Here is a 19826-nt window from a genome sequence, read left to right as displayed (position 1 = left end):
TCTCAGAAATTAACTGAATTCCATTTGCAAAATATGCTGACATCTTCAATGAGTGGTTTATTCTAAATATGTCTCCAGCTGGACCCATTACTACTGAAGTCCCAATATTCCCCTCTGGAATAAATACTTGATTGAAGTCCACAATTTATAGTGAAAATATAACTCCCTGGTGGAAATGTTTTGAAGTCAGGTATTTTTCACATTTCCAATGAAGAAATGTTTTAGGCCCTCCAAGGCCCTCTACAGTAAGTATGAAGATGCTCACAAAAATGTTAATGCCTGTGTAAGAAAATAGCAACAATCCAATTATCTTGAAAATTGTAATAAAGCTCAACTATAGGAAAACTTATCTGTTCACATTATGTTGCAGTCATGTGTGACTTGATATTGCTGAAATAGATTCTTTATTTCTGAAACATTCCAAAACAGCAGTATACACAGTAACAAATATTAGGTCATATGCCATAAGAAAGCATTCATTAGTGCAATTGGATTCTGTAAAAGGTCTATCAAAAAGATTTATTTGCATTAAAATGAATTCATTTTTTTTCCAGAAGCAAATGTTAGTAAAACATTACAGTTTCATCCTTTGTAACAAAGTATTGAAATCCCACAGTTAGTGTAGAGACCATTGCATGTGGTCAATGCAATGCGCATTTCCGCCTCAGAGATTCTGTGAAGAGATCCACAAATACCAAACAGGATGTGATAATAAATTAACATTTAAGGAAACAATAATGACAAGGCAAAAACCACTAGACTTCCTTGCTGTCTTGGTCATCTCGCCTGAACTCTTTGATTATTTTGTGCTCATCCTACAACAAAAACAAGATTCTAGGTCTCCCAAACTGTAAGATGTGTTTCTGTTGATCTTTCCCCACAGCTAAAAAAATAGTACCTTACCACAAAAATACTTTTTATGGCACAAAAATGTAAATTGTTCCCTAGTGGTTCAGATAGGTGTAAAAAGAAACAAGTGCAAAAAAATAGGATTCCTGTAAACTATAAAAATTAAAGTTCAAAGTATATGTTAAAAGACCCAGTCATAGGCAATGTATTAAAATACAGAATATGTAATGGGACAAAGGTGTTTAAAGTGTGTAAGTACATTGAACAGGTAACCTTAAAAAAATGGATATGGCAAAGCAGTATTTAATATTGATACATCTTAACTCCCTCAAAAAGTAGTTCAGGTACATAGCAGTTCTATAAAAAAAAGAAAAAGATCTAGTTCTAAATGTCACAAAACTGTGGGTTTGAGAACATTGCAGTATCCCAGGCAAATATTGAAGTGCAAAATTTAGTCTCTGATAAAATCAAGGTCCATTGAAAAACAACAGCATGGTGAATCCGTTAAAGGGATAATAAGGAGGGAAAGACATTAACGCCCATTGTACTGTTACCCAGCCAGCTGGGCAACACAACCCTCATTTTCCACTTCTTTCCCAGTCTTCCAGAGTACAAAATGCCACATCAATAGCAGCCATCTCTCCAATTTCCATCTCTCAGAGTGCTAAGTGAAGACAGAGGCTTTGGGGGCTGAAGAAAACTGGAAGGCAAAAGAAAAGGTGGTACAAGATTAATAAGCAAAATAGGCATCATCACTTTTTACTTTTAATCCTAAAGATCCAACTGCATTGCATCTTTTACACTTAAGTCTTAATTCTTGGTTGGCTGGTTGTAGCTCTTCATTCTTTTTTTTTCCTTCCTATTTTGGAGGGATGAAGGCAGGGCAATTGGGGTTAAGTGACTTGCCCAAGGTCACACAGCTAGTACTTACCAGTACTAGTTAAGTGTTTGAGGTCAAATTTGAACTCAGGTCCTCCTGACTCCAAGGCCAGTGCTCCAACTAGCTGCCCCCTTCATTCTCAAAGAGGACCAAAATGATATCATTACGTTGAGGTCAGGGTAGTGTGTCCAAATATAGCTGATTATAATTAATTCTTAATTCACTTGAAATCAAACTAATGCTTTCTGAAGAACTTTGTTATCAAAGCATAGAATCATATCTTTACTAATGCAATCTAAAGTCTTCAGGAAAGATTCAAAATTATCAAATGACTATAAACAATCTAAAAAACTGACTAAAAAAATCACTTCATTGGAGGAGGAATCACGGACATTTCCATGTTGCAGCTTGATTTAATAACAGCCTGCATGAATAAGGAAGTGCTGAGACACCCTAGTGTAGAGGAAACAATTCAATACTGCTAATAAACCTAGTTGCATCAAAAATTAGTTGTGAGCCCTTGGATAAAGTCATTTAACTTCTCTGGGCCTCTGTTTTACCATCCAGCAAACAGGGATTTATTTACTCTTACAACCGATGTTTAAATGAGACAACAGATGTCAAAGTGCTCTAAAAAGTTAAAGTCCTATACAAATGTAAAAATATTATGATTGACAACTAACATTGACTCTACTAGACTTAAATGAGAAGTGCTACAAAGTTGAAAGTCCTCTCTATAATATCTTATACCTGAGAGACAGCACTCTGAGATCTTCCTGCCATGCTGTCAGTGCTTTACCATTAGGCTCCCAACAGGCCCTCCCAGATCTCGGTGCAAGTTCATCATTTCTAAGTATCCCCATACCCACGCAACACACACTATTTACCTATCATGTTTCTTCTTCAGCTCTAACCAGGCACTCTATTTCCCACCCTGGAGTCCCTATGGTTTATAAATTGGTGAATCCATCATATCTAATCCCCTCTGTCTACCACACCCAACCACAATGCACTCTGGTTACCTTCCTGCCATGACATCGATGCAGTCTGAGATTGTGGGGAACCCTGAAATGTCAGGGTACAGGGCAGTGTCTACCTAGAAAGAATTCACATACTCAAACCATCTTCTAGTCAAAGTAGCAAGGTTTATTATAACACTAATAGCTGAGATTCTTAGGGAATCTGCAACTTAATTGGGGTGAGGCTGATACAGTTAAAAAAAGGGGGGGGGGTCAGTAAAAAGATCTGGATGGGATTAAGGAGTGCCCCAGGGTTGACCTCAGGTTGTGAAAGGACTATCAAGTGGGCTGGGGAGGACCAGATAGATGCCTTGGATGAGATGCCAGTGATATGGGCTGTTGAAATATATGGGAAAATTCAGGGCATGGGTTGCTTTCAAAGACATGGTCTTTTCCTTTTAGGGGTTCAGGTCCCATCACCACATCAATGTTAAACACTAATTTTCTACTCCATACCTCTAGGTTTCTCCATCAATACTACTATTGCAGGAAAGGACATTGCCTATGATGCTATTCACCATTCCATGACTGCTCAACTTCTCAACCTAAAACACCCCATCCACTATAAGCATAAGCTTCTATTTAAATGTCAATTCCTAGCCATGTGACCTTAGGCAAGTCACTTAACCCCAACTGCCCTGCCCTCCCCCCTCCAAAAAAGCAATCAATCAATCAATATATAAATGCAAATTAAGTGCAGAGACTGTGTTGCTTTTTGCATTTGTATCCCTATTGCAAGTACTTAATATTTTTTTCATTCATTCATTGATTCATTCATTCCCAAAGGAGACTTTTAGTTACAGATAAGAGAATGCCAGAAATATTTTATTATTGAAATATATATGAAGAGGTACACAGAAGCAGCATGGATCTAATGGACTACATATTCTTTAAGGTCTTAAAAAATAAAGATATGCCTTATATTTTACTCCAAATCAAAATGAAAACTAAAACACCAGATAATATATATAAGTATGTATGTACAGATACAGAGATAGAGACATAGGTGGAGATACAGAGATAAGTTTCTATATCTCTACCTATGTCTCTATCTCTGTATCTCTATATCTCTAGATAGATTAGATGGCTAGATAGATGACACAGATGATAGATTGATGACACATAGATGGTAGATGATGGTCAGTAGATGACAGACAATAGACAGATAGACAATAGACAGATCTCTCTCTCTCTCTCTGATTTCCTTTTAATGCTACCTTACATTCTACCTTCTGTAAGAAGCCTGTGTGCCTTCTCTCCGAGATAATCCCAAATTTACCCTCTGTATGTACGTTTCTAAAAGTACAGCTCTAGAAAACAGGCTCTGATAAAGCCCACTGGGATTCAAATGCAGCTACTTCACCATGCCTTAAACCCAAATCACTCTGGCTCTCACTGATTGGTCAATAAGAGGTCTGGTCCAAGCCTCATTTGGTCATTGTTTGGGTTTTGATGGCTCAGAGTAAGTGTAAATAGCAATCCTTTCAGTTCTGGCCAGAAACCCTGAGGGTCTTCCCCTTCAAGTTTGATTCTTTTTTTTTTTTTTTGAGTAGGCAAACTAGGCCATCTTTTGCCTCATTTCTTACCTCCACCTTAAGTCACTGAATGGGAGTTACCTCAGACAAACTGAGACTTAGGAAAGATCTTAGTTTAAAAAGGCCAAAGTCTCCCACTGCATCTGGGATCATCTCCACTTGTCCTGACCTATGTCTTGCCACTGGACTCAAATGACTCTAGAGAAGAAGGTCAGGCTGATGATTCTGCATAGTCCTGCCTCACTTCAATTCAATTAACTTGCAAGTTAAGATAGCACCGCCCCCCTTACAGGTAGCTGTTTGCGTGCAGTCTCCCCATTAGACTGTGAGCTCCTTGAGAATGAGGACTATTTTTCAGCCTTTCTTTTTACACTCAGCACCCAACATCCCAAGTATTCAGCACACTACACTGCAGTATAGCAGGAGCTTGTTAAATGTTTATTGAACTGTCTTCCATTCACAATGTGATCTAATTCACTTTGAGGATGATCCTTAAGCAGGTTCAACTTTAAATCACTAGGCCATTAATGTCCTCAAAATTAACACTGATATAACTATTAAGTATTTTATGCTGGGAAATCTATCAAGTACACTCAGTCATTAAGCAAGAAAATTAATTCTGGACCCCAAATGGGACTAAAGCAAGACAGATGGGACCCATATTAAAGATGTTTGCACAACTAAGCTAAAAAGTAAACATGCCAATGAAACAAGAATGTCTTCTAAAAGGCACTGTGTCTCAGCAATCTGACAAACACAATCAAAATTGTGAAAGAATAATTAAAGAGTGAATTTATGTACATATACTACAGCTAATCTGAGGTTATATCAAGTTTCCCTAAAGAACCTCTAATAGGATGGACCTGGAGAAGCCAAGGTCAGGTATAATAATTGACCTGGGTCATGCCTACAAAATGCTAGCCAAAAGATAGGAAAAACAGAAAAAGGAGTCTCCAGATTGAGATACCAGAGTTCCTCCAACAGAATCCATATTTTGGTACAAATTCATTTTGTGAGCCTGCCAAGAGACAGAGAGCTGAACTTGAAGGGAATGTGTTTGTCTAGGAACATACATAGTTCGACCCAGCCAGCTTCTGCTATGGTTTTCTAACTGGGCCTGACTTTATTGCCCCACCAAAAGCTGTCAGGGGACTTAGGCCTATTACAAACGAAAGCAGTCTAGACTTGGTTCTAAACTGTCTCATTTTTGCCCATTCTTCACTTTGTAAAGAGGAAATACAAGTACTCATTTCTTATATCTTAAGATTCTCAAATACTTGAACAGACAATATAATAGACTTCTTTCCAGTAGCTGCCATCAGAGCTTATTTTAAGGTTACATAAGGGCATATATTTGGTAAATTTCTAGCACATCTGCTCTCAAAAATAACTGAAGAGGAAGAGCCATTCAAAAAATAGAGTCATGTGGCCTAGGCATGTTTCTGGCAGAAGTCACCCAAACGTGATCAGAATATCCAGCCCTGATCTCTCTCGTGAGCTACGGCATCATACCATCACTTTTTGGAATCTTGAACTGAATGCTCCAGAGGCATCTCAAATTCATGATGTCCAAAAGAGAACTCATTAGCTTTCTCCCATGCTCATCCTCTTGCCAACTTTCCTATTACTGCAGAGGCTACCTCCATCCTCTGGCTCCCAGACTCACTGTCACCCTTGAGTCCTCACCCACCACTCAGCCCATGCAGCCGATAATGCTGGTCCACATTATCATTTCTCCATCTTCTCCAATTCTTGTGTAAGTCCCCTTCCCTCCTGTCCCACACTTGTCACTATCGTACAAATCCTCATCTTACCCTTGAACTACTGTAAAAGTCTTCTTTTTGGTTGGTCTCCCTGCCTCAAATTTTCCCCACTTCAATCCATCCTCCACTTAGCTGCCAAAGTGATTTTCCTAAAGCACAGGTCTGACCATGTCATCTGCCCGTTCAAACTATCAAAAACAGAAAATCCTACTTGATATATAAAGTCCTTCACAACTGGTTCCCTTTCTACTTTCCCAGTCTTCCTACGGTTTACACACACACACACACACACACACACACACACACACACACACACACACACACACACACACACACACACACACACACACCAATTCTTACTGGTCTAGCTGATGTTCCTTCCACTAGACACCCAGTTTCCTGACTTCCTGCCTTTGCCCCGGCCATCCATGCACACACCTGAAAGGCTCTTCCCTCCCCACCGACTCAGCTCAAAATTACACCATCTGCAGAACTTGTACAAGCTGACCCCCTGACTTCAAGGCCACACACAGCGAGGGCTTTCCCTCTGAGGTATCTTCCGTCTCCGCTGTGCTGGGCTCGTGTGCACACACTTAACTGCGCGTTGTCTCCTTCATTAGAACGTGGATTCCTTGAGGCTAAGAATGCTGTTTTTGCCTCTCTTCTTATTCTCAGCACTTAGCACACAGTAAGCATGCAATACATGTTAACTGACATTTGATACAGAGATATGCTAAGCTGGACGACGTTACTGCACATCTGTCGCTATCATTTTCTGCCACAAAGGTTAAGTGACTTGCTCAAGACTACATGATGAATGGGGTGTCTAGGTAGCACAGTGAATAGAGCACTGGCCCTGAAGTCAGGAGAACCTGAGTTCAAATTTGACCTCAGACACTTAACACAAAACCAGCCTTGTGACCTTGGGCGAGTCACAACCCCAATTGCCCTACCTTCCCCCCTCCAAAAAAGTTAAAAAAAAAAAAAAGACAACACAATGAAATGGCTGAGCCAAGATTTAATCCACATCCTTTAACTCCAAATCAATGCTCCTTCCATTGAACCACACTGCCTTCTATAATATATAATGACCGTTTTCCCCTTCAGATTTCTCAAATTAGATTGTTCTTGTACTTTTTCCTAATGTAGTTTCTAGGTGAGATACAACTCAGACCCAGGTTCCCCATATTCTCAGGACATTGTTCTGTTAGACCCCACTCCTGACACCAGTTTTCCTAGAACCTAACAATTCAGATCAATAGTCATAACTTGCCTTTGACCAATAATAAATGTCAAAATATTTTTAGCATTCTGAAGAAATTCAATTTCACATTAAGTCATGGTTGTGTAGCAGAGGAGAAAAAAAAACACACTAACGCATTAAATGCTGCAATGTTCTTTGTAATTTTTGGTCTCTAGTTCTATATTTCTTATTGTGTGTAAAAGGATATGGCTTTCGTCTTAAAATTTTGTAACTTGAAGTGTTCTTCCTAACTCTGGGGAATGTCAATTAATTTATATCATTTATTCATTGTTTACCATAAAATATAAACATTTTCATTTATCCTGGGAACTCGATTTGAAGTGTGAAGCCATAGGGTCTAGTGGCAGTTTTGTTACTTTCTAACTGCAGAACTTGAGAGAGATCATTTAACTTGACTGTGCCTCAGTTTCTTCCTATGCAAAAAAAGGGGTATTTTTTCCACCTGCACCTCAAGAGCTTGTGATGTAGAAGTCACTTTTTTTTTAAGCCAGCTACAATTATCAGTTATAACTTTGTTTTGGGTTTGCACCTGGGAGTTCAGTGGTAAGGCAACTCCTACCAGTAGAGATCAACAGCTGTTCTGCAATTTACAGTCAGAGAATCACCTGGGTCACTAAGAAGCTAAGCACCCAAGGTCACACATCTCATGTGTCAGAGGTGGCACTTGAACTTGTGCCTTCTTCTTATCTTAGCTCTACAACTACTAGGTTACTCTGCCTCTTATTAGGTAGTACATGTTATAATTATGTCTTATTAGATAGAATATATATTTCATTTATATATGATTAGTGATAACAATGAGAAGTAATAAAAAGTAGTACATATCTAGAACAGATTTCACTGTTTTCCAACTAAATTTTTTCTTTGAATAGACACTTATTTTGGTACATCCTTTATGGTACTCATCACACACTAGCTGGTACATTCCAACAGAAAGTAAATTCCTTGAGTTCAGGAACCATTTTTCATTTTTATCTTTGTCTCTTCAGTCGTTAGCACATACAAGGTGCTTAACCAATGTAGGTAGGATTGAATTATAACGCAATTACTTGTGTGAACATACCTCCCTGTAAGCTCCCCTGCAGAGCTTAGTCATTCTTGTACCACTCATAGTATAGCACCTGGTTCATACATAATGCTAAAGAATAATCACGTGTGTGTGTAATACACAAACACACACATATATGTATGTGTGTATATGTATGTATTTTTTAAAAGAATTATATCTAGAGGAGGGCAACCAGGATTGTGAAGAGCTTCAAGATTCTGATATTAAGACTGGTTAAAGGAACTGGGGATGTTCACTATGAAGAAAAGATTTAGAGGATAGATATGATCCAATATTTGAATGGATCTCATGAAAAGAAGTGCTTAGAACAACATTCTAGTGGAGTTGTGCTCCCACAAACATAAGCAATCCACCTTTTCAGCCTCAGCAATTTCTGTCTCTAGGCTCCCCCAAATCTTGCACAGAGGAGCCCACCCAGTACACTAGAGACCTTCTTCTTGGTCTAGCATGTAGCAGGTGTCTAGTAAATGGGTATTTGTTCCTTATCAATCATCAACTTTCATACAAGGTTGATTAATAATCTCATCTTAATTTCACACAACAGTAACAGATAGTAAGGTTCAAGAACTAGCTAAATAAATGAAAAGACTGAGAGAGTTTCTGTAACAGCTTAACATGTTAAACAGAATACAACATAAGAAGTCTTATATAATGGACAGAAAAAAGTCTCACCTTCGCACAGGCTGTGCAATTTTGCTGCGGGGCAAGTTACTCCCATTTATTGCCAAAGATGGTCTTGGAAGCCCACTTCGTCCTATCATCCCAGGAGCAGTAGCTTTGTTTGGTGCAGGAATTCCTGTGTTGGAATATGCCTGTAAGCTGTTGGATAAAGGAATATTGCTGCTGCCTTGAACAGTTGGACTCACATAGGCTGTGGCTTTAAGAGGTTGCCTTATGGACACCGGAAAATGACCCACACTGTGAACTCGATGCTGAAGTTGTCCTGGTGATGGAACTAGAAGAAAACAAAAATCTTCATATGAGAAGAAATTTTAGGGATGCCTCAGCTGAGGAAATCTTATAAATCACATTACACATCAGTCCCACATGGTAATAACCAATCTGAACCAAGTTAGCACGTAACATAACACAAATGGAACTTGAATGGCAGCCCATTAGACTTTTAGAAAGTTAACTTTTAGGAAGTTTCTCTAAATCTGCCTTTCTACAACATGCATCAATCGCTCCTACTTCTACCCTCTGGGGTCAAGCTAAACAAGTCTAAGTCTTCTTTTACATGACATCTATTCAAATACTTGAAACACAGCTATCATCTAAGTCTTCTCTTCTTCACAGTAAACACCCCCAGTTCCTTCAACCAGTCTTCCTATGTCATGATTTTGAAGGTCTTCACAGTCCTGGTTGCCCTCCTCTAGATACTTTTCTTTTTTAAAAAGAAATCTTTATTGATATCTTGTTCTAACATCACCTGTATTTCTCTTTATATCTCCTCCCACCCCCACCAGATTCCTCTGTGTGTGTGTGTAACAGAACATTTTAAGAAAAAAGAGAAAAGTAGGAAAATGCCAATAAAATCATTAATATATTTTAAAAACTGGGAATATATATGATCTTCCAAATCTGTGGACTCCCTACCACTGCAAAAAGTCAAGCTCTTCAGGGCCAAACTTAACTTTTGTAATTTTGAAATTGCCATTTTCAATTGTTTTGTAGATGTTGTTCTTTCCATTTACATTATTACATTTATTATTTTCTTGGCTCTGATTACTTTGCTTCGCATTAGTTCACAGAAGTCTTTCCATGCCTCTCTGTACATTTCCATGCTTCTCAGCACATTAATATTCCATTACATTGATGTACCACATTGCACTTTTTTTTAGCTATTTCCCAATCAATGAGTATCTACTTTGTTTTTAGCTCTTTGTTGCCACAAAAAGTGCTTCTATAAATATTCTACTGTGTTCTGTGATTTTTTTTTAACCAGCTACTTCCTTGGAGTGTATACTTAGCAGTGGAACCCCTGGGTCAAAAGCTATGGAAATAATAGCTTCTTTAGTTGGATAAAATCACTTTACAGAATAGTTTTGCTAATTCAAAGGCAGATCAAACTCCCTCCAACAATGATTATTCTCACTTTGGTCATCTTTTCCTATTTGCTAGATGTGTATTTTTTTTTATCACTAAAGAGTTTTATTTGATCTGGAGCATTCTTTCACATGCTTAAGAGTTTGTGATTCTTCTTTTGAGAATTGGTTGTTCATGTCCTTTAACCACTTTTCTTTTGGGAAATGGCTTTTGATCTTATAATTTCTGTTCTTTGTATATCTCAGATATCAAACCCTTATCTGAGAATTTTAATTCAAATTTGAGGTTACTTCTGACCCCTTCTCTTCTTATCCTAAATGTATTCATTTTGTGCAGGAGCTTTTCAATTTCACATAAGACACTTCATCTCTTAGCTCCGAGCATTTTCTTTGACTGTCCCCCATGTAAAGCTCTCCCTCTTCATCTCCAACTCATGGCTTCCTTGACTTCCTTCAAGTTCCAGCTAAAATCCTACCTTCTACAGGGAGTCTTCCCAATCCCTCTTAATTTTAGTGCTTTTCATTTGTAGAATATTTCTAATTTATCCTGTATATATTTTGTTTGCACATAGTTGCTTGCTTCTTGTTGCCTTATCCCACCCCAAATTAAATTGAGTTCCTCAAAGGTAGGGACTGTCTTTTACCTTTTTATTCCCAGTTTTAACAACAGTGCCTATCACATAACAGGTTCTTAATGAATGCTTACTGGCTGACTAACTATAATTGAAATAATCTTTTGTACCTGCCTTGTTTGGTTAAGAAAACATGTACTCAAACACATTATCTAATTCTCTTCTTTTTTAATATGATCTTTAATATTTGGATCATACATCCATTTTGAATTTATTGTGGAATGTGATGTTTTACATATTTACGTAACCCATCTATGCCCTTCCTGTAATGTCTTGCCCAGAAAGGAACACAACAGCATATAGTATGGCAATACCATCACTCGGATATTACTTTTCAATCCATTAGCTAGCTTGTCAGTTGTCGTATCCCACTCTTGACCCATATGGAGCTTGTAGACCACTAATAAGTTCCCCAAATCTTTTTCACATGAACTTATATCTAGCCACAACTCTACCATCTTGCATTTGTGGAGCTGAACTTTTAAAGCTCAAAGTAGGGTTTTTCTACTATAATCTTAATCTTATGATAATAATTAATAAAAATATCTTAACAAGGCAAACTCTCTCTAATAACTTACATTTGTATAGTGCTTTAAGGTTTGCAAAGCACTGTCTTCCCAATAGCCTTGCGATGTAGACAATACAATATCAGCCCATTTTATAATTGAGAAAACTGAACTTTGAAAGGTGACACATAGGCGGCTAGGTGGTGCAGTCAATAGAGCACCGGCCCTGAAGTCAGGAGGACCTGAGTTCAAATCTGGCCTCAGACACTTTACACTTACTAGCCGTGTGACGTTGGGTGAGTCACTTAACCCAACTGCCCTCCAAAATGGCAAAAAAAAAAAAAAATTAAGGTCACACAGTTATTAAGTGTCTGAAGTAGGCTTTAAACCCAGGTCTCCTGATTCCAAGCCTAAATACTAAATCTACTACACCATGTTGCCTCTCATTCTAGACAATAGACCACCTTTTGGATCTTGACTCTTAGCAAGTATGACACCTATCCTCCCTAGATTTACATCATGTGATAGGCATGATGGATGACACAATCTGAGTCAAAAGGTAAACAGCATGGGGCCAAGTACAGATTCCCAAGGCCCTCCACTAGACATTTCCTTTTAAGCTAACATCAAATGATTAGCGATTACTTGGTGCTAAGTTATTTAATTTCAGGAGGGGTTTGGGAGGACACTTAAAATGGTTCCATAAAAGAGCAGCTATATCTTCATTTGAAATCGTGATCATTTCTATTAACCTGAGAAAAACAGCTTCTAGTCAAATTTCCTGTAACATTTATTTCATGAAATTAATTCAATGAGTTTCTGTTTGAATAAAAAAAAAAAACCCACCACCATATATAGTGATACTGAGCACCAAGTATCTCTTTTGCTTCCTCCATGAGGGAAACCATAGTAGTGGGGGTGGGATGATGAGTCAATAGGAAAGTCAAATTTTCAGATCACAGCCTAAGCAAACTGAAACAGAAAGATGAAGGAAGGGGAGCAGTGCTCTTTCAACATCCCTCTGCATATGTAATAGAAGTATTCCATTTTTATGCATTACATATGTTTTTAAAGATTTTCTATATTTACATATTTATACACATGCAGATATGTATAAATGTATTGTGTATATTTTACAAATGAAAAAACTGACCTCCTAAAAATAAGTCACTGAATCTGATCGCCATACAGACAGTGGAGGAAATAGCTTAGAGTAAATCAACATCTGACCATAAATCCAGTAATTTTTCACCAACACTATAGTTACCTTTAAAAGAAGAAAATATCCTCACATTTACGACTGTCAAAAAATGGAAAGGACTGCCTCCTGAGATAGGAGGTCTTCAAGCAGAAAGTGGACAACAGGCAAAGGCTACTGGGAATTGTAGCAGAGATGCCTTCATTAAGCCAGAGTTAGATTAAATAACCTCTGATTTCCTATCATCTCATACTCTATTACAGAAAAAAAAATGTTGAACATTCTAAAAAATTTACATGTGATATGAAAGCTATGGAAATGAAGTTAGTTTCCTTTATTTCCTAATCAATCTTCAAAACTCATAGTAATAGTACAAATGAACATTTATGGTGTTGTGACCCCCAAATATTAAGCAACTCTCTATCCCTTTGTCTAGTCTTTAGATGACCATGGAATTAGATTAACAATAACAAAGGAATAGTTTACTTGTCAGATCTATGGAGAAGGGAAGATTTTATGACAAAACAAGAGTTAGAGTGCATTATGAAATGCAAAACCGATAATTTTGATTATATTAAATTGAAAAGTTTTGAACAAATAAAGCCAATGTAACCAAGATTAGGAGGGAAGTGGAAAATTGGGAAAGAATTTTTACAACCAGTATCTCTGATAAAGGCCTCATTTCTAAAATATACAGAGAATTGAGTCAAATCTATAAGAATACAAGTCATTCCCCAATTGATAAATGGACAAAGGATATGAACAGGAAGTTTTCAGAGGAAGAAATTAAAGATATTTATAAGCATATAAAAAAATGCTCTAAATCACTAGCGATTAGAGAAATGCAAATCAAAACAACTCTAAGGTACCACATCTTACCAGTCAGATTGGCTAAGATGATAAAACATGAAAATGACAAATGCTGGAGAGGATGTGGAAAAACTGGAACACTAATGCATTGTTGGTGGATTGATGAAATGATCTAACCATTCTGGAGAGCAATCTGGAACTATGCCCAAAGGGCTATAAAAAAGTGCATAACAAAACTATTTATAGCAGCTTTTTTGTGGTGTCAAAGAATTGGAAATCAAGGGGATGCCCATCAATTGGGGAATGGCTGAACAAGTTGTGGTATATGAATGTAATGGAATACTATTGTGCTATAAGAAATGAGGAGCAGACTTCATAGTAACATAGAGTGACTTATATACACTGATGTTGAGTGAGAAGAGCAGAACCAGAAGAACTTTGTACACAATTACAGACACATCATAAGTGTGACAACTAACTGATAAACTGGGCTCCTCTCAGCAACACAAGGTTAGAAGACAACTCCAAAAGACTCATGATGGAAAGGGATGTCCACATCCAGAGAAAGAACTACCGAGCCTGAATGCAGATTGAAGCAAACTGCTTGCTCTCTCTCTTGTGTTTTGTTTTGTTTTGTCCCTTCTTTCTCATTGTTCACTCCATTGGTTGTAATCCTTCTTTACAACTTGATTAATGTTTAATGTGAAGGTATCTATAGGATCTATATTTTATTGCATGCTGCCATGAGGAGGAAAGGAGAGCCGAGAAAATTTGAAACTCAAGGGATTGTGGAACTGAATGTTGTAAACTAAAAGTAACCAAATAATTTTTTTTAACTTTAAAAATATTAGCAATAGTAATCAAATCCAACAAGCATTTAAGAGGCTACTACATGAAAGGCACTATAATAGGCGTTAGAGATACAAAGAAAATATCCTTGCCCTCAAGAAGCTTACATTCTGTTAGGCTAGGGAGAAGTTTCATAGTAGTAAAACTCCAAAGTATAGTGGGAGAATGGTTCTGAATTTGATATCAGAAAAGTCAGGCTTAACTCCCAACTCTACTAATTACTAGCTGTGTGATCTTGGTCAAGTCCCTTCATCTCTGTGGAATTCAGTTTCCACATTGGCAAAATGAGCCCACACTCATGTACCAAATGGTCTGTTTGTTCTCTTACAGATTTAATTCTATAATTACAATATACCGTGATAGATTAATGATTTGAATTGATAAAAGAAACATGCAGTCTAAATCTGAGTACACTGTTTTGTAGCAACATAAAGCTAGAATATTCTGTGATTCCATCCTTCTACCAAAAAAGACAGAGACCTAACTGATTCACATCCTCTGATAGTATCTAACTGCCACCACCTTCTCTCCAAACCTGGGCTCACTCACCAGCTTTGCCTGCTAAAGAAGATATCAATTTTACAATAAAAGGTTTTAAAATAACAGCAGGGGAAAAGTTTACACGTTTTACCTGTTAAGCCTAGTCTTTTGTGCAATATACCTGTGAACTAAGCCCTTAGTTTTTTTTAGTTTCCCTTTTCAGACATCTGACATCTCTCCTGCTTTGGGATCTTGTTTGTCAATAGTCCAGATATGTTTGGCCTGAATTCTACATCTAGCTCCTTGTTATAGGGGCACAAAATTCCAGAGCTGGAGGGGACTTTTGACAGTCATCAGTCAAACTCTTTACCTAACGCATGAATTTCTCTCTAACACCCCTGGTTAAGTATGCTTATGGCTGAAGGAACTCACTACCTGAGCAGTTTGGTGACCTCCTAAAGACTCCTCACACATCCAAATATTCAGTCATCTGCCCAATCTTTTCATTTCTATTTCTACCACATCCCTCGAATATATTTCCTGCTCACAATCTGAAATCCTGCCATGCAGTCTCCTATACACATCATATTCATCCATGCCTTTATACTCTCTGTCCCCATGGCAACTGTTGGAATCACTGGTTTCCTTCAAGATCCTCGGAGAACCACCTTCATATTATATGAAGCTTTTCCTGACCCTCTCTAGTACTAGTGTCCTCCTTCCCAAATCTACTTTGTATCCTTTTTTCGATTTTATACATTATATACATACTTATGTACCTATCTCCCCTGGCTAGAATGTAAGCTCCTTGAGGGCAGGGACTGTTTCATTTCTGTCTTTATATCTCCAGTGCTTAGCACGGTGACCGGCATACAAATGCTTAATAAACAGTTGCTAAACAATTCCTTTTCAAAGCAGTACCACTAAGCACCTGTTTGAAGTTTCCCCTTGGAGTGCATCTGAAATCTGCTTCTCTATAGTTTCTCTATTATTATTTTTAATTCTGCTCTCTCCTCTGTGTACATTCTTTGAGGACATGTTTCCCAGCCCTAGTGTGAGAGCTTCATACTTTCCCATTCCCTGACTCTTATGGGAGTCTTCCCCTGAGTTTCAGAATGTCAAAAAATTTAAGGGGGATTGCTGGCTATAAACTAAGGCAAGTCACATTCTTATCCCCTAGCTAGCTTTTTAGATAAGTAGTCCAATCTAGTACCTACTTCATACCAACCCTACCTCTTCAGTCTACAAGAAGCTGGCAGTTAGGCCACCAATCATCACTTTGCAAATAAGATGGCCTTTCTCTTCCTAATACAACTACCTTAATTCTGAGGCTCGTTACAGAAAACCTAGACTATTTTAGGAGTATCCTCTTCAGGCCTCCAATCTATCCTTTATACAGTTGCCCACTAAGGAGAACAGTACAAAAAGATTATATCACTCTTGTAGTGAAAAAAAAAATCATCCATGGCTTTCCACTGCCGAAGCAGTTTAAAAATCGCCACCGCCACCATCACCATCATCACCATCCCACGTTATGGTTTTCTTTGATCTCTATACCTTTTCTCATACAAATCCCTTCAAGTAGAATGGACAACTTATGCTCACCTCTACCTGCTAAAACCTTTCACTTCCTTCAAGGTCCAAGCCTCGGCCTCTGCCTCTTCCATAAAGCTCTCATCCCTGCAGCTGAAAGTCATCTCTTCCCTCAAAAATTATTTATAGTACTTTCAGACTCCTCACCTTTGCATCTATTATACTGTGGCTTATATCAAATATTCATATACATGTCATAATTTCCCATCAGTCACCAAGTCCCTTTGAGATCAGGGCCTGTATTTTATTTCATGGTCGAATCTTCTGCATCTATCATATAGTAGGTATTTAATAAATATTTGTGGAATCAACTCTTGCTTCCATCCCCTCCCTCCTTGGCACACCTTCTATATTACTAATCATTGAGCCTGGAGCATATTCACTAGATGGGCATAACAGTACCCTGCTTTTGCTGAACAGCTGCCTTTTTTAGTGTCCTGCACCAGCAGCTGGTAAACTATAACCTGTCAAGTTAAGAATGGATTTTACATTTTTAAATACAAGAAAACTTTATTTAAGATGTAAAAAGAGCAGGAAAAAAACAGCTTCAGCCCTAGCCTCTCAACCTGGTTCCTCTCCTGTGACCCTGATACTTCTAGGAATCTAGGCTATCTTCCAAAATGAGCTTGCTCCTCAGTGGATTACCTGGGGCTACTGATAGATCTTCTATCAAAATCCTGTCTCCAGAACTTGTGAGCTCCTAGATGACTGGCAGAGCCTAAATAACAGATTTAACCTTGGGCCAAGGAAGGATGGCTACATTTTCCTGTCCTAGCTTTCTTTCTGTAACCATATTATCCCATTCTGACATCTAAGTCATCATAACATATCCCCCAAGAGCAAGGATTATTTAAACTCCACTATACAATCTGAAAAAAATACTTTAAACATATAGTAAATTATATCAGACAATCCCCTCCAACCCTGCATTGATGACAATCTATCTTGAGTGGTTTTGTTTTTTGCTTTTTTTAACCAAAACACAGCAGCGAAAAAGCATGACCTAGCAATTCCTGGACAGAAAATAAGGGTTCTTTCCCTCCTGAAATACCTGGGGCTTTCTCTTTTGCTTGCTCTCTCTCAACACACACACACACACACACACACACACACACACACACACACCCATCACCACAAGATCTTCCCTGCCCTTAGGCCAAAGTGCACCTGGAGCCTGGGGTCGCAGGCTTGTTTCTCAGTAGATACTTTTTGATTGGCCATTAGGTCCAAAAGGCTGTTACATTCTCTGAGCCAGGAGAAGGCTATATAAGCCCTGATGTGTAGCTTTGTCTTGGGGCTCACTTTGAGAAGTGTTCTGTGATTTGATCTGGACTCTGGGAAGCCGTTGTTGAGAGCCCCCTGGCTTTGAAAAACCCAGATGTTGATTTGTTATGGATGTAATGGTTGGACATTTTGGAAACTACTTGATCTGTTTCTCTGTCTTGATAATTCTGTCTGTATATTCTGAAGTTCGGGGTGCTGACCTTTTTCGCCTGAACTAGGTGAATGATACATATTTGACTGATTAAAATAAGCTTTTTAACCCATTTTAATTTGCTTTCTTTTATCAAAGCAGATCCAAGAACCTGTATTGGCAGCCACCCTGAGGATGCTTGGGGTGCTTGCTGCTACAGTGGCACAGTGGATTCAGTGTCAGGTCTAGAGTCAGACAGACTCATCTTCCTATGTTCAAATTCAGTCTCCAAAACTAAGTAGCTATATGACCCTGGGAAAATCACTTAATCCTGTCTGCCTCAGTTTCCTCATCTGTAAAATGAACTGAAAAAGGAAATGGCACACCACTCAGATTTCTCTGCCAAGAAAACCCCAAATGGGGTCATGAATAGTCAGACACAACTGAAAAATAACTGAACAACAAAACATCACCCCGAGTTGAAAATCTTTTCAAGGAATTATTTAACTTTTAAACTCTGTATTCTGAATACCCATTACAGCGATATATACATCTGGGAGGGATGGGAGAAGAAAATCAATGATTTCTTTAGGACAGAGAACTTCTAGTATAGAAAATCCCTCAACCAATACAAACCAGCAACTCATAATATAACTTAAACTTAATTTTTTTAGTAACCTAGAGTTCTGACTCCAGGTTACTTTGTATTTACTGACAAGGCAGGATTTTAATCCAGGTTCTCCCTGGCTTCCATGCTGGCACTCCACCTAATACACCATGCTAATTGATGTCTTGTACAGCAATTATTTATTAAGAGCCTACTACATGCCAGGAGCCATGCTAAGCAATGGGGATATATATATATAAAGACAAAAGGTAGTCCCTGCTCTGCCAGTCTAATGGTGGAGACAACATGGAAACAACCACGTACAAACAAGTTATACATAAGATAAACTGAAGATAATTGCCACAAGGAAGGCACTTTCATTAAGGGGGTTGGGAAAGGTTTCCTGTAGAAGGTAGGGTTTTAGCTGGCACCGGAAGGATGCCAGGAGATAAATGCATGGAAAAATCCAGTGAGAATGCCCAGCCTGGAGATGAAGGGACTTGTCTGAGGAACAGCAAGGAGATCAGCGTCACTGGACCCCAGCAGAGATGGGGAGGAAGGTGGAGGGGCAGGTCACGAAGGGTTTTTGAATGTCAGAGAATTTTATATTTGCTCTTGAGGTGATGGATAACTACTGGAGTTTAGGAAGATCGCTTTGACAGCTGATGAGAGGGTGGTAGAATAGAAAGTCTGGGACAAAGTCGTAAGATATATGGAGAAACGGCAGGGAATAAGCATTTTACGCAGCGCACATTATGTGCCAGACGCTGAGCTGTTGTTGTTTTCTGTCCTTTGTTCTCTAAGAAGACCAACGACATCAGAGAGATGATGCCATGACATGCAAATGAACTGGATTTAAGTGAGGGAGGTCTGTGCAAAGTCACCAGCCTCACTCTCTCCTCTGGAGCCCTCCGCGTCCAGTGGCCAGATATAGATAGATCAGGATAACTAGAGATGGCCCTGGATGCAGTGGGATGACCTTGACCTTTTTAAGTTAAGGTCGCAGTTTGACTTTAGCAATGCCCAATTAGTAATTAAGGCTAGGTAAGAAATGAGGCAAAGAACGGTCTCTTATGTAGTCAAAAAAAAAAAATCAGTGTGGGAGAGGAAGACCCACAGGTTTTCCAGCCAAAACGAAAGCAATTGCTTTTTACATTCACTCTGAGATAATTAGGGCCCAAACAATGATCAAGTGGAGCTTGGCCAATCAACAAGAGCCAGGGTGATCTGGGTTTAAGGCATGGTCCTTAAAAAAGAAATACAGCCTATAAACCATAAACCCTAAGATACCTTTTGAGGTTTCAGTAATTAAA

At 38.5% G+C, this 19826-nt stretch overlaps 1 protein-coding gene across 2 annotated transcripts in view; it reads right to left on the bottom strand.

Moving 5' to 3' along the window:
* Positions 1-377: 377 nt before the first annotated feature.
* Positions 378-19826, bottom strand: part of SLAIN1 (SLAIN motif family member 1) — an 86642-nt gene continuing 67193 nt past the window's right edge. For both annotated transcript variants that reach the window (XM_069062641.1, XM_069062640.1), the window contains 2 exons: positions 9052-9334; positions 378-1549 (listed from right to left, as the gene is read on the bottom strand). In XM_069062641.1, coding sequence (XP_068918742.1) covers positions 1474-1549; positions 9052-9334 — 359 coding nt within the window. In that variant the 3' untranslated portion in view covers positions 378-1473. The remainder of the gene's footprint in view (positions 1550-9051; positions 9335-19826) is intronic.

Source organism: Petaurus breviceps, unplaced genomic scaffold (genome assembly GCF_028583685.1).
Source record: "Petaurus breviceps papuanus isolate PSGF00001 unplaced genomic scaffold, PetGlider_PUasm1.0 90491, whole genome shotgun sequence".
Lineage (NCBI taxonomy): Eukaryota > Metazoa > Chordata > Mammalia > Diprotodontia > Petauridae > Petaurus > Petaurus breviceps.
Note: the sequence above shows the minus strand (reverse complement) of the source record. Positions and strands in the feature narration are given on the sequence as shown.